Genomic DNA, 11,361 nt, shown 5'->3' with positions numbered 1-11,361 from the left:
TGGGGGGGGGGGGGGGGGGGGGGGGGGGGGGGGCATTTAAGGGAGCTTAGGTGCGACAATAATCGAGTTCATTTATAACATTTTACTTTTTTTAACTACCAGCTCCTGGACATACATTTATGCATACAATTGGAAATACCTATCTGATAGGTTCCCGTTGTAATGGCAGCCAACACACAGGATAAAAGCACAAATACAGAGAAAAGAAAAAATAGAACAAGATGAAGTCTTAATTAACTGCAATCTGTATCACTGAAGGTAGGAATTCATTGAAATAAAGGTACTGATAAGCAGCAATTCAACAACTATATGTAAGATAATGATTTATACTCAAAACGAGATATAGAATGATATTTGAACTTCGGAGAGTTCGATGCCCTCCTACAGACTCTTCTATTCTCCAGTATGCCTCTCTTCTCCTCTTTCTTACATACCTGTGGATCTGTAACAACTTTATCAACTATATCTGTTGTGCCCATGTGCTGGTTGTTTATCCCCTCATTATATTCCTTTTCTGCCCTTGCCTTTTTCTTGTGTCTTGTGTACTTAATTTGGATGGGTGGCCTATCATTACTCCTCCCCACGAAACTCACCTTGTCCTCAAGGTGAAAGTCTGGAAACTGTGGTTTCAACATCTGGTATGGTTCCCAAATTGCCTCTAGGGGAGGTAATCCTTTCCACCGTATCAATGCTTCAATGCTCCTAATATTTTTTCCCGTTCTAGGACGAACTCTTAGCACAGCTTTAGGTTCCACTAACATCTCCAACTCCTCGTTCAATTGGCTCGAAATATGGATCACCAATTGAGAATTTGCTTCAGCTTTACGCAATTGAGACACATGGAAAACAACGAGAATGTGGCAATTGAATGGGAGTGTTAATTTGTAAGCTACTAGCCCCACTTTCTTCTCGACTACAAACGGTCCATAAAATCTAGGAGCTAACTTTTCATTTGGCCACGATGACCGCTTATGACTGTAGGGACGTATCTTAAGATAAACTACATCCTCTACGTTGAATTGAACATTCCTTCTCTTCACATCTACTATCCATTTCATATGAGTTTGAGTGCGCAGTAATTGAGCTCTCAATTCATCCAACATCTGATCCCTCTCCAACAGCTATTCCACTATGGAAAATGGAGTAGAGCCCTTTTCGAACCTCATAGCATTGGAGGATCTGTCCATATAGGCTTTGGAACGAGGTAATTTTAGAAGAGGTGTGATAGAACGTATTATGCCATAGTTCTGCCCAAGGTAGCCAGATTGTATTTGACCTGGATAAAATATTCATAAGTAGATTTTAGGAAGAATTTTTTAGATTACTAGCCATGTAACTCTGTCATAGCACCGCTTATCACTTGTAGTTAGATGGTCAATATGAGGTGATCAACAGCACATTGGAAACGTATCTCCGCTATTTCACTTTCTCCAAACCAAAATGTTGGGTAGGTACGTAAACGGGGCAATCGTCCCTCCCCACCCCGCCTTAAATGGGTAATGGGGCAAGTACGGGACTACCTTGCCCCGTTTTCATCTCTATACAGTCGAATGCGAAAGTCCATGGATAGAGGCTATGATGGAGAGAATTGAGTTATTGCATAAAAATGATACCTGAGATTTGGTTGAGCTTCCAGCGGGGAAGAGATCGATAGGATGTAAGTGGGTATACAAAAAGAAAGATTTATTGTCAGAAAAGGGAGAAGAAAGATACAAAACTCAGCTAGTAGCTACAGGATACTTATAGAGAAAGGGAGTAGATTATGATGAGATTTTCTCTTTGGCTGTTTGACACAATTCCATCAGGATCGTCTTGGCAACGATGGCCTGTTCTGATTTGGAATTAGAGCAGCTTGATGTGAAGACAGCTTTCCTCCATGGTAATTTGGAGAAGCGGATTTTCATGGAGTTGCCAGAAAGGTTTTTGGAACCATGAGTAGTAAATCTTGTGTGTAAACGAAAAAAGTCTTTATATGGGCCTAAGTAATCTCCACAACAATGATACAAGAAATTCAACTCTGATAGGTTACCAATTACAATGACATATGCAAGACGTGGCCAGGAGAAACAGAATAAGGGCAGTTTGGGAAATGAATCAGTGCAGCAAAAGGAAATCACGTGAGCTACTAAAAACTACCAGCATGTGCAGACCGTTAGAAGGTGAATTCTAGAAGATTGGCAGCTACTATAAAAAGGCAAGGAATAAACAACAATAAATAGGAAAATACTAGCCAAACTTGGGAGAGAATGAGCCTCTCGAATAGCTCATAGTTCTTGTAATTTTTCTTCTTCAATCAAGTCCTTGTAATCAGTCCTTTACAGTACTAGTAAACTTTCAATAGTGTTCTTCATTTTGCTTCCATTTAACCTTCTCCAGAATTTGTTCTTATCATTTTGGTATCAGAGCACGTTCCTGGAAATGACATTGGCAGACCGCGTGGGAGCTATTGAAGGACGGATGGAGGAACTGCAACAGGGGCTACAAACGGGTCTCGACTTATTGAGATTGGATTTGCGGGGACAAATGTCAGCTATGATGGAGAAATTCAATTGGATGATAAACCAGTGGGAGGAGCAGGAAAGAGGATAGAAAGGGAAGATGGGCGAAGAGGTAAATACTCCGGATATTACCCACAGTTCCGAAATTAGGCCTGAATTGACTGAGATCAGCCGTGGGGTGGGGGGAACAGGCGGTGCGGGTGGAGTGGTAAGATCGGAGTGGCGAAGTAGGAAATTGGAGCTACCCGTTTTCGAAGGAGACGACCCGGATGGGTGGGTCTTTAGGGCCGAAAGGTATTTCGTCATAAATCGTTTGGCGGAGGAGGAAAAAATGGAGGCCACAACGGTATGTTTAGAAGGGGAGGCTTTGGCATGGTTCCAATGGGAGAAAAAGAGGCGGAAATTTCAGAATTGGGAGGAGCTCAAGCTCTTGATGTTAGCAAGGTTCCGACCCTCACAAGAAGGAACCCTGGAGGAGAAGTTTCTGGCACTCCGACAAGAGGGTTCCGTGCGTGATTACCGGCGAAGCTTTGAGACTTTGGCCGCACCTCTTAATGCGTTATCTGAGGCGATCCTCGAAGGTAATTTCATTAATGGGCTACGCCCGGACATACGGGCTGAAGTAAGGTTGTTGAAGCCCAAAGGGTTGGGCCAGATGATGGAAGTGGCCCAACGGGTAGAAGAAAGAAACCAGGCTGTTAAACTGGCCTAAGGTGGATCCAACCCAAACAAAGGTAAGGCAATTAACTATCCTTATTACCCGATTCAAAGTCCTCCCGTAAGTCTTGTGCCCAGATCGCCTTCCTCCATGAGCTCCAGGGCGGTCTCTACTGGGAAAACTGCCCAACCCCTGCACCCAACCTTCAAGCGGTTGAGTGAGTCCGAGCTACAGCAGAAGAAAGAGAAGGGCTGTGTTTTCGTTGCGACGAAAAATACACCGTAGGGCATAGATGCAAACACAAGGAGTTGCAGGTGTTAATCATACAAGATGAAGAAGGACAGGAAACAGTAGAAGAGGAGCTAAAGGAGGGTGGAGACGGAGAGTATAAGGTGACCAATGAGTTGGGGGAAATGGTCGAACTGTCGATGAACTCTGTGGTCGGACTTACCCCACCTTGAACCATGAAAGTTAAGGGCAAAATTGAAGGGCAGGAAGTCGTGGTTCTAATCGATTGTGGGGCAACCCATAATTTTATTTTAACGTGCAGAAGTTGGGGCTTCCTAGGGTAGCCACCGCAGGTTATGGAGTAATCATGGGGACGGGTCTCGTTGTTCAAGGTGCGGGATTATGTAAACGGGTGGTGCTATCACTTCAAAACATGGAGGTGGTCGAAGATTTCTTACCTCTAGAATTGGGTAGTTCAGACGTGATTTTGTGAATGAAATGGTTAGCTACACTGGGCGGTATGTAGGTGAACTGGGAGGAGCTCACAATGAAATTCAGGATGGGGGACACATCTGTCACCTTGTGTGGCGACCCCAGCCTAAGCAAAACCTTGGTTTCTATAAAATCAATGATTAAGGCGTTTAGAGAAAATGGAGAGGGGATGTTGTTGGAGCTAGGAAGCATCACTGCTGAGGTATTACAGGTGGAAACACCGGGGGTGCTCGTAGAATTCTCCGGGGTGTTTGAAGAACCCCAAGGACTGCCGCCAAAACGTAGCCGAGATCACGCTATTGTGTTGCAACCAGGGGCAGCACCAGCAAACGTAAGGCCCTATCGCTATTCGTTTGTGCAGAAAAATGAGATAGAAAGGTTGGTTCAGGAGATGTTAGCGGCAGGCTAATTTAGGCCAAGCACGAGCCCTTTCTCCATCTCGGTACGGGAGTTGGCACTTTTGTGTAGACTACTGGGCGTTAAATCGGGTAACCGTGCTGAACAAATTCCCTATCCCAGTTATTGAAAAACTTCTTGATGAATTGCACGGAGCGACAGTCTTCTCCAAACAGGACCTGAAGGCTGAGTATCATCAGATTCGGGTTATGGAGGGAGATATCCCGAAAATAGCATTTAGAACTCACAAGGGGCACTATGAGTTCCTTGTCATGCCCTTCGGCCTGACCAACGCCCCAACTACTTTTCAATCTCTTATGAATGAGGTTTTCAGATCACAATTAAGGCGGTTTGTCTTGGTGTTCTTTGATGACATTTTGGTCTACAGCCACAATATGGAGGAGCATTATGAGCATCTCAAATGTGTGCTAACCTTACTGGCTGAGCATAAATTATATGCCAACAAAAAGAAATGTCAGTTTGGTCAATCGGAGATTGAGTACTTGGGGCACATTATATCCAAGGATGGAGTGGCAGCAGATCAGGCAAAAATTAAAGCAATGTGTGAGTGGCCTAGTCCCCAAAATCTCAGAGACCTTCGTGGATTTTTGGGTTTAACCGGATACTATCGACGGTTCGTGAAGGGTTACGGACTACTAGCTTGGCCTTTAACCGGAAGGTTAAGAAAAGACAACTTTTACTCGGATGAAGTAGCTGAGGCTTCATTTCAAAAATTAAAGGAAGCTATGGTTTCAGTTCCTGTGTTAGCCCTTCCAGATTTTTGCAAACAGTTCATTGTGGAGATGGATGCCTCAGGGCATGGTCTTGGGGCAGTTTTAATGCAAGAGCAGCGCCCGGTAGCTTATTTCAGCCATGCCTTAAACCCACACAGCCGTAATAAATCAGTATACGAGAGGGAGTTAAATGGCCATAGTCTTTGCAATTCAAAAATGGCGGCATTATCTCCTGGGACAGAAATTTATAGTCCGGACCGATCAGAAAAGTTTGAAGTTTCTGCTGGAGCAAAGGGTGGTTAATCTCGATTACCAAAGGTGGCTGGTTAAGCTGATGAGGTATCACTTCGACATACAGTATAGGCCGAGGCTCGAGAACAGAGCAGCTGATGCATTATCAAGGATAAATCTAGGGGTAGAGGTGATGACCGTTCCGAAGGTGATTTCATTGGAAAGGCTAATGGAAGAGGTGAGGGTTGATGAAAGCCCGGGGAAAATCATGAACGATATAGAGGTAGACCGACCAACACAACCCGGTTATTTCGTGTCGCATGGTCAGTTAATATACAAAGGAAGGTTGGTGATACCAAGAAAGTCTGCCTTAATACCCCTACTGTTACAAGAAGGCCATGATGGAAGCTTGGGCGGGCATTCCAGGGTACTTAAAACATATAGGTGCTTAGTAGCCAATGTGTTCTGGAAAGGGATGAGAAATGACATCCAGCAGTACATCAACCAATGTTTAGTATGCCAGCAAAATAAGTACCTAGCGCTGTCTCTAGCCGGTCTCTTGCAACCGCTACCTATACCTGATTAGGTATGGGGAGAAATTGCTATGGATTTCATTGAAGGTTTGCCTAAATCAGCGGGAATGGACATGATTTTAGTGGTAGTGGATCGACTCAGCAAGTATGCGCATTTCATAGGATTAAAGCACCCCTTCACAGCTAGTACAGTGGCTGCCTTATTTATTAAAGAGGTGGTTCGCTTACACGGGGTGCCTAAATCCATAGTATCGGACCGTGATAAGGTTTTTATGAGCAAGTTCTGGGAAGAAATCTTTCGCTTACAGGGCACTAAACTCAATAGGAGCACCGCATATCACCCTCAATCCGATGGGCAGTCAGAAGTGGTTAACTGCACGTTGGAAACATACTTGAGATGTTTTGCTTCAACCAAGCCCCGCGCTTGGTACAGTTGGCTGCTCTGGGCCGAATTATGGTATAACACATCTTACCATGTCTCCTTAAGAACTACCCCATTCTAGATTGTATATGGAAGAGAGCCTCCACCGTTGATACGTTTTGAAAAGGGGTCAACCATAGTCTCGGCCGTAGAACAACAGTTGTTGGAAAGAGACTTGATCTTAGAAGAACTCAAGGAGCAACTACTCAGTGCAAAATCCAGAATGAAACACTATGCTGATTCTAAATGGCGCGAAGTGTGTTTTGAGGTTGGAGACCAAGTCCTGCTCAAGATTAAGTCGTATAGAAGGAAATCATTGGCCTCCCATCCAAATGAGAAGCTGGCTCCCAGATTTTATGGGCCCTACTCGGTGACACAGAAAGTAGGGAAAGTGGCATACCGCCTTAATTTGCCTCCCACATCCCACATTCACCCGGTGTTCCATGTGTCCCAATTAAGAAAAGCTGTGGGAATGTTCCAAACAATAGAGGAATTACCCGTACAACTCAGTGAAGGGTTGGAAATGCTGGTAGAACCAGAGGCAGTCTTAGGGGTCAGACCAGGGATCGCGGGTAACCTACGTGGCCATGACGTTTTGATAAAATGGAAGGGTATGCCGCCCTTAGATGCAACCTGGGAACCTTATAACTTAATTGATCTACAGTTTCCCTCCTATCACCTTGGGGACAAGGTGAAACTTGAAGGGTGGGGGGGGGGGTTAATGATAGGCTACCAATTACAATGACATATGCTAAACGTGGCTAGGAGAAACAGAACAAGGGCAGTTTGGGAAATGAATCAGTGCAGCAAAAGGAAATCACGTGAGCTACTAAAAACTACCAGCATGTGCAAACCGTTAGAAGGTGAATTCTAGAAGATCAGCAGCTACTATAAAAAGTTAAGGAATAAGCAACAATGAACAGGAAAATACTAGCCAAACCTGGGAGAGAATGAGCCTCTCGAATAGCTCATAGTTCTTGTAATTTTTCTTCTTCAATCAAGTCCTTGTAATCAGTCCTTTACAGTACTAGTAAACTTTCAATAGTGTTCTTCATTTTGCTTCCATTTAACCTTCTCTAGAATTTGTTCTTATCAAACTCCTACATGATTTAGATGGGCTAGAGTCGCTGTGAGTATATTTTTTGTTCACTACAGAGTTCTTGAGTATGATTCATATATTTTCTTGATGTACGTGGATAACATGCTAATTGCTGCTAAGAACATGAATAAGGTAGGTAGATTAAAATTTTTGTTGAGCAGTAAGTTTGATATGAAAAACTTTGACATGGAGATGAACAGAGATAGGAAGGCCAAAAAATTATGGGTGTCTCAAAAAAATTATTTGTAGAAAGTGTTAAGAGAGATTTAGCATATCTGATACTAAACGCTAAAACTAATGGATACACCATCGGCAAATCACTTCAGATTGTTTAGTAATCAGTGCCCAAAGAATGAAGAGTAAATTGTAGAGACGTCAAATGTGCCCTATGCTAGCGCAATGGGATGTTTAATGTATGCAATGGTGTGTATCAGACAATATTTAGCACATGCGTGGTGAGCAAGTACATGCTAATCTCGATAGAGAGCATTTGAGATCTTAAAGTGGATTTTTAGGTACTTGAGAGGTATAATGGAGTGTGGGATCATGTTTGAGACAACCTTTCAGCTTAAGAATACATAGATGCAGATAATGTAGGAGGCTTGAATGACAAGAGGTCGCATACATGTTATGTTTTCACTCTCACAGGTGGGCCTATATGTTAGAGATCAATGGTGCAGTCACTTGTGGCATTATCCGTAGTTGAAGCAGAGTACATGGTGGCAACTGAGGCGGCCAAGGATTACTATGGTTGGGAGGGCTTGTCAGTGCGCTTGGGATCAAGCAAGTTGGAATGAAATTATATTGTGATAATCAGTGCACCATCTTCTTAGCAAAAATCAAATTTACCTTGCAAGAATCAAGCACATTAATATGAGATTTCACAAGATAAAAAAGTTGGTTACCTCAGCAGAATTGTTGTTAGATAAGGTGCATACCTCAGAGAACTTGATTAACGTCTCTAGGTGTTAGAGAGGTGATGTTCCAACCTGTTGGTCCTAGATGGTATTTTCCTTGGGTTATGCTTTTTCAATGTTTCTCCTGCAGGGTAGATATTTGTCAAGGTGAAGATTGTTGTGTATGTAGCTCATATAGAGTGAAACACATGTTTACTGAATCAAATTAGCCGATGCCGAAGCAAAGTGACGGCATCGACTATTTCAGGTTTTAGTTTACTGTTTGTTTGCCAGGACGCTGAATAGGTTGGGGTTGCCCTCGCAGTACGGTACAGAAGTATTTTCTTGTAGGGGCCCTAAAGTCTTGCATGAGCTTAAACTAGTGATAGTATAAATATAGATAATGTAACCAGATAAAATATCTTCACTTTGCTCCTTGTGAACATAGACACATTGCCGAATAACGTTAAATAATTGTTTTGATTTCTCTCTTTCACTTCTCTATTATTGCATATAAAATCCAACGGAGGTTAAGTCTATATGGATATCGATTAGGCACGCTTTATAACAAATGGAAAGTTACCTCTGGATATTTTACGTTTTCGGGCAGATATTTGTTAACTTGGAGAAGTAAAAAGCGAAATGTTTTTGCCAGATCTAGTGCTAGTGCCAAATTTTGAGCCATGCCATTAGAAATATGTGAGCACTTTGTGGATTAAAATCTTGCTGGTAAAACATTTCGGAATCAGTCGCATCAAAATAGATCAACACTTCTGAGAGGGAAAATTTGACAGTGGTCTACTTTGTACACCTGCTGTTTCTTAGAAGTTCCTTTTTGCCAACATCTTCAAAAAGGAGTATTTAGTCCAACAATTTTAGTTCCATGATAAGCAAGTTGGGTATGGAAGACATGTTTGAACAAGCTTGAAGGGAGTGTTCGAAACCAACAAGATTCCTTAATTTATGGGAATCAACCGACAATGTTGTATAGTTTATGAGATTTGATCCTCTATATTTTACATATACACTGGTGTTATCGTATGGCAGCACAACTGTACAGTTCAATCCATAGGCTTATATTTTTTTTTCTTTTTCCTTTTTTCTAACTTTAATGGGGAAAGAAAGACATTTGACTTTTCCATCCAGATTTTGTCCGAAACTATTTATTGCTTTCTAGGACCAGATTACATGCATCTCGTGCTATTGACCTAATGTAGTCTTGCTTAGGTTTTTTGTCATTCTTCTTTGTCTCCCAATCTTAATGCCCTTCAAATTTTCCTTCCAGATTGTAAGAAACATTAGCTGTTCTTGGTTAGACCTTTAGAGGATACAGTTCAGCTAATTAGGTTAATGGAATAATAACTCTGGATTTTAGCAACATTTAGCTAAAAACTTGCTCCCTATTACCTTCTCGTAGGTGAAATTTACCTCAGAGATAAAACGTAAAGCAGAGCCAATTGGCTTAAACATTAAAGTTATGTGAATAGTATCCTCATTCTGTAGGTCTCAGTTTCAATTATGCTCAAAGGTTTTCTTTTCTTTTCCTTTTGTATTTGAGCATTTTCTGTGAAAGTAAAATTTCTGCTTTACATATCCCACTTTTTTATGCTATCTTATTCGTTCTAGTCTGCTTTGTATTCAGATACATGTCGACCTCGTTATTAAGAATTGCAAGGGAGCATAATTCAGTAGTTGCAGTTGTTGGAAAAGGGCATCTGCCAGGAATCCAGAAGAACTGGAAGCAGCCTGTTGATGTAAGTATGCCCTAGCAATGTTTTAAAACCCATCCCGGGCATTGACCCAGAAAAAGTCAAGGGTCAAAGGGTAGTTAAAAATAATAAATCATAAATCAATAAACATACCATAATGATTTACAAATCAAAGAATTAAGACATGCTTTCTTTCATATCAATGTATGTTTATCTCGACATTTTACATTATTTTAACCAAATTAAAGAATTAGGTTCTTGCTTTTCAGATTCAGTAATTTTTCAATACTTCCTACTACATGGATTTCGTGTTGTCAACAGTACTTTTAGAAATTTGCTTGCAATATGTTTCTGTAAATATTCTAAGCCACCCCGTAATAGAAAATGGGTCTCATGGCTGGTCACCAAGGTAGTTTTCATGCATGGCCTCCCCTCAGCAATCATTCCTTTCAGAGATGACAACTCACCACGGTTGTTTACCTTAACTCTCACTCTTTAGCGTGTTTAACCGACAGCAATCTTAAATTTAGCCCCTAGTCATTAAAACATCTCCTTTTTCCTGAAAAAACTGAATGGGTATAACTGGTTGAACGGGCCAGGTGGGCAGTTTTTCTCCAGTTTTTACCAATTGCAGTTTTAGCATCAATGTTATGACCGCAAAACTTAATTGATGATTGTACTTGGACTAGGCTTTCTACTATTTGCTAGTGTATAGAAAACTTCATGCTATTTACCGTTTCACAGGTGAAGCAACTTCTGAGCATACCTTCAGAAAACCGTACTATTACTGTCGGGAAGATTATCACTACCTTAGGAGTTACATTTGCTGGGGTCGCCATCATATCCGGCTTTTATCTCTCGAGCAGGAAATAGTGTAAGGAGAATTCAAGAAGTTATGACAGTCCATTATATGACAGCCTCATCCTTACGATCTGGAAGTATAATGTGATATTCTTTGTTTTTTAGACCACAATGAAACATTCTTTGTAACGACACAAATTTGTGTATAGACCAAGTTATTGTCTCAAATTGTTTATGCTTTTGATATAGATCAAAATTTCTGGATAGACTGAATTTTCCTTGATTTTTAAATGTCAAAGTAGAGAGAATTTTTCGGGATTTTTAATTTTTTAATTTTTCCTTCTTGTTTTGGATCGAAGTTTACGAATCTTAATGGTTGGTATCATTTTTTGATAATGGATGAGAATTTTTTTATTTATTTTTTAACTGGTCTGCTTTTTTTATTTTTTGGGTCCAAAAGAAATCTCTCCCCAAATACTTTTATCAGATATGATCATTCAATCATACAAAATGACCATAATTTTTGTTTTTTCAAATGAAAATGTCTTCTTGACAAATGTAGGCAAAGTTTATGAGGGACGTGGGACACAAGACGAGTGTTAGAATGGATTACGAATCCTCGTCTACTTGTCTAACCCGATGGGGGAGGTCTAGGTATTTAAAAC

At 41.3% G+C, this 11,361-nt stretch overlaps 2 protein-coding genes across 2 annotated transcripts in view; one reads left to right on the top strand and one right to left on the bottom strand.

Moving 5' to 3' along the window:
- The window catches only part of LOC111370378 (traB domain-containing protein), a 23,295-nt gene extending 12,274 nt beyond the window's left edge, over positions 1-11,021 (top strand). The window contains exons 8-9 of the mRNA XM_022992059.1: positions 9,829-9,940; positions 10,640-11,021. Of these exons, the coding sequence (XP_022847827.1) occupies positions 9,829-9,940; positions 10,640-10,768 (241 nt within the window). The 3' untranslated portion in view covers positions 10,769-11,021. The remainder of the gene's footprint in view (positions 1-9,828; positions 9,941-10,639) is intronic.
- Positions 41-9,822, bottom strand: LOC111370379. The gene is made up of 2 exons (XM_022992060.1): positions 7,263-9,822; positions 41-2,367 (listed from the first exon to the last, which is right to left on the bottom strand). Exon 2 carries the CDS (start codon positions 1,101-1,103, stop codon positions 306-308), a length of 798 nt encoding a protein of 265 aa, XP_022847828.1. The 5' UTR covers positions 1,104-2,367; positions 7,263-9,822; the 3' UTR covers positions 41-305.
- Positions 11,022-11,361: the final 340 nt, after the last annotated feature.

Source organism: Olea europaea, chromosome 21 (assembly GCF_002742605.1).
Source record: "Olea europaea var. sylvestris chromosome 21, O_europaea_v1, whole genome shotgun sequence".
Classification (NCBI taxonomy): Eukaryota; Viridiplantae; Streptophyta; class Magnoliopsida; order Lamiales; family Oleaceae; genus Olea; species Olea europaea.
Note: the sequence above shows the minus strand (reverse complement) of the source record. Positions and strands in the feature narration are given on the sequence as shown.

Coding starts and splice junctions, on each gene's coding strand:
- LOC111370379 (XM_022992060.1), bottom strand. CDS start 1,103: ATGTTGGATGAATTGAGAGCTCAATTACTGCGCACTCAAACTCATATG.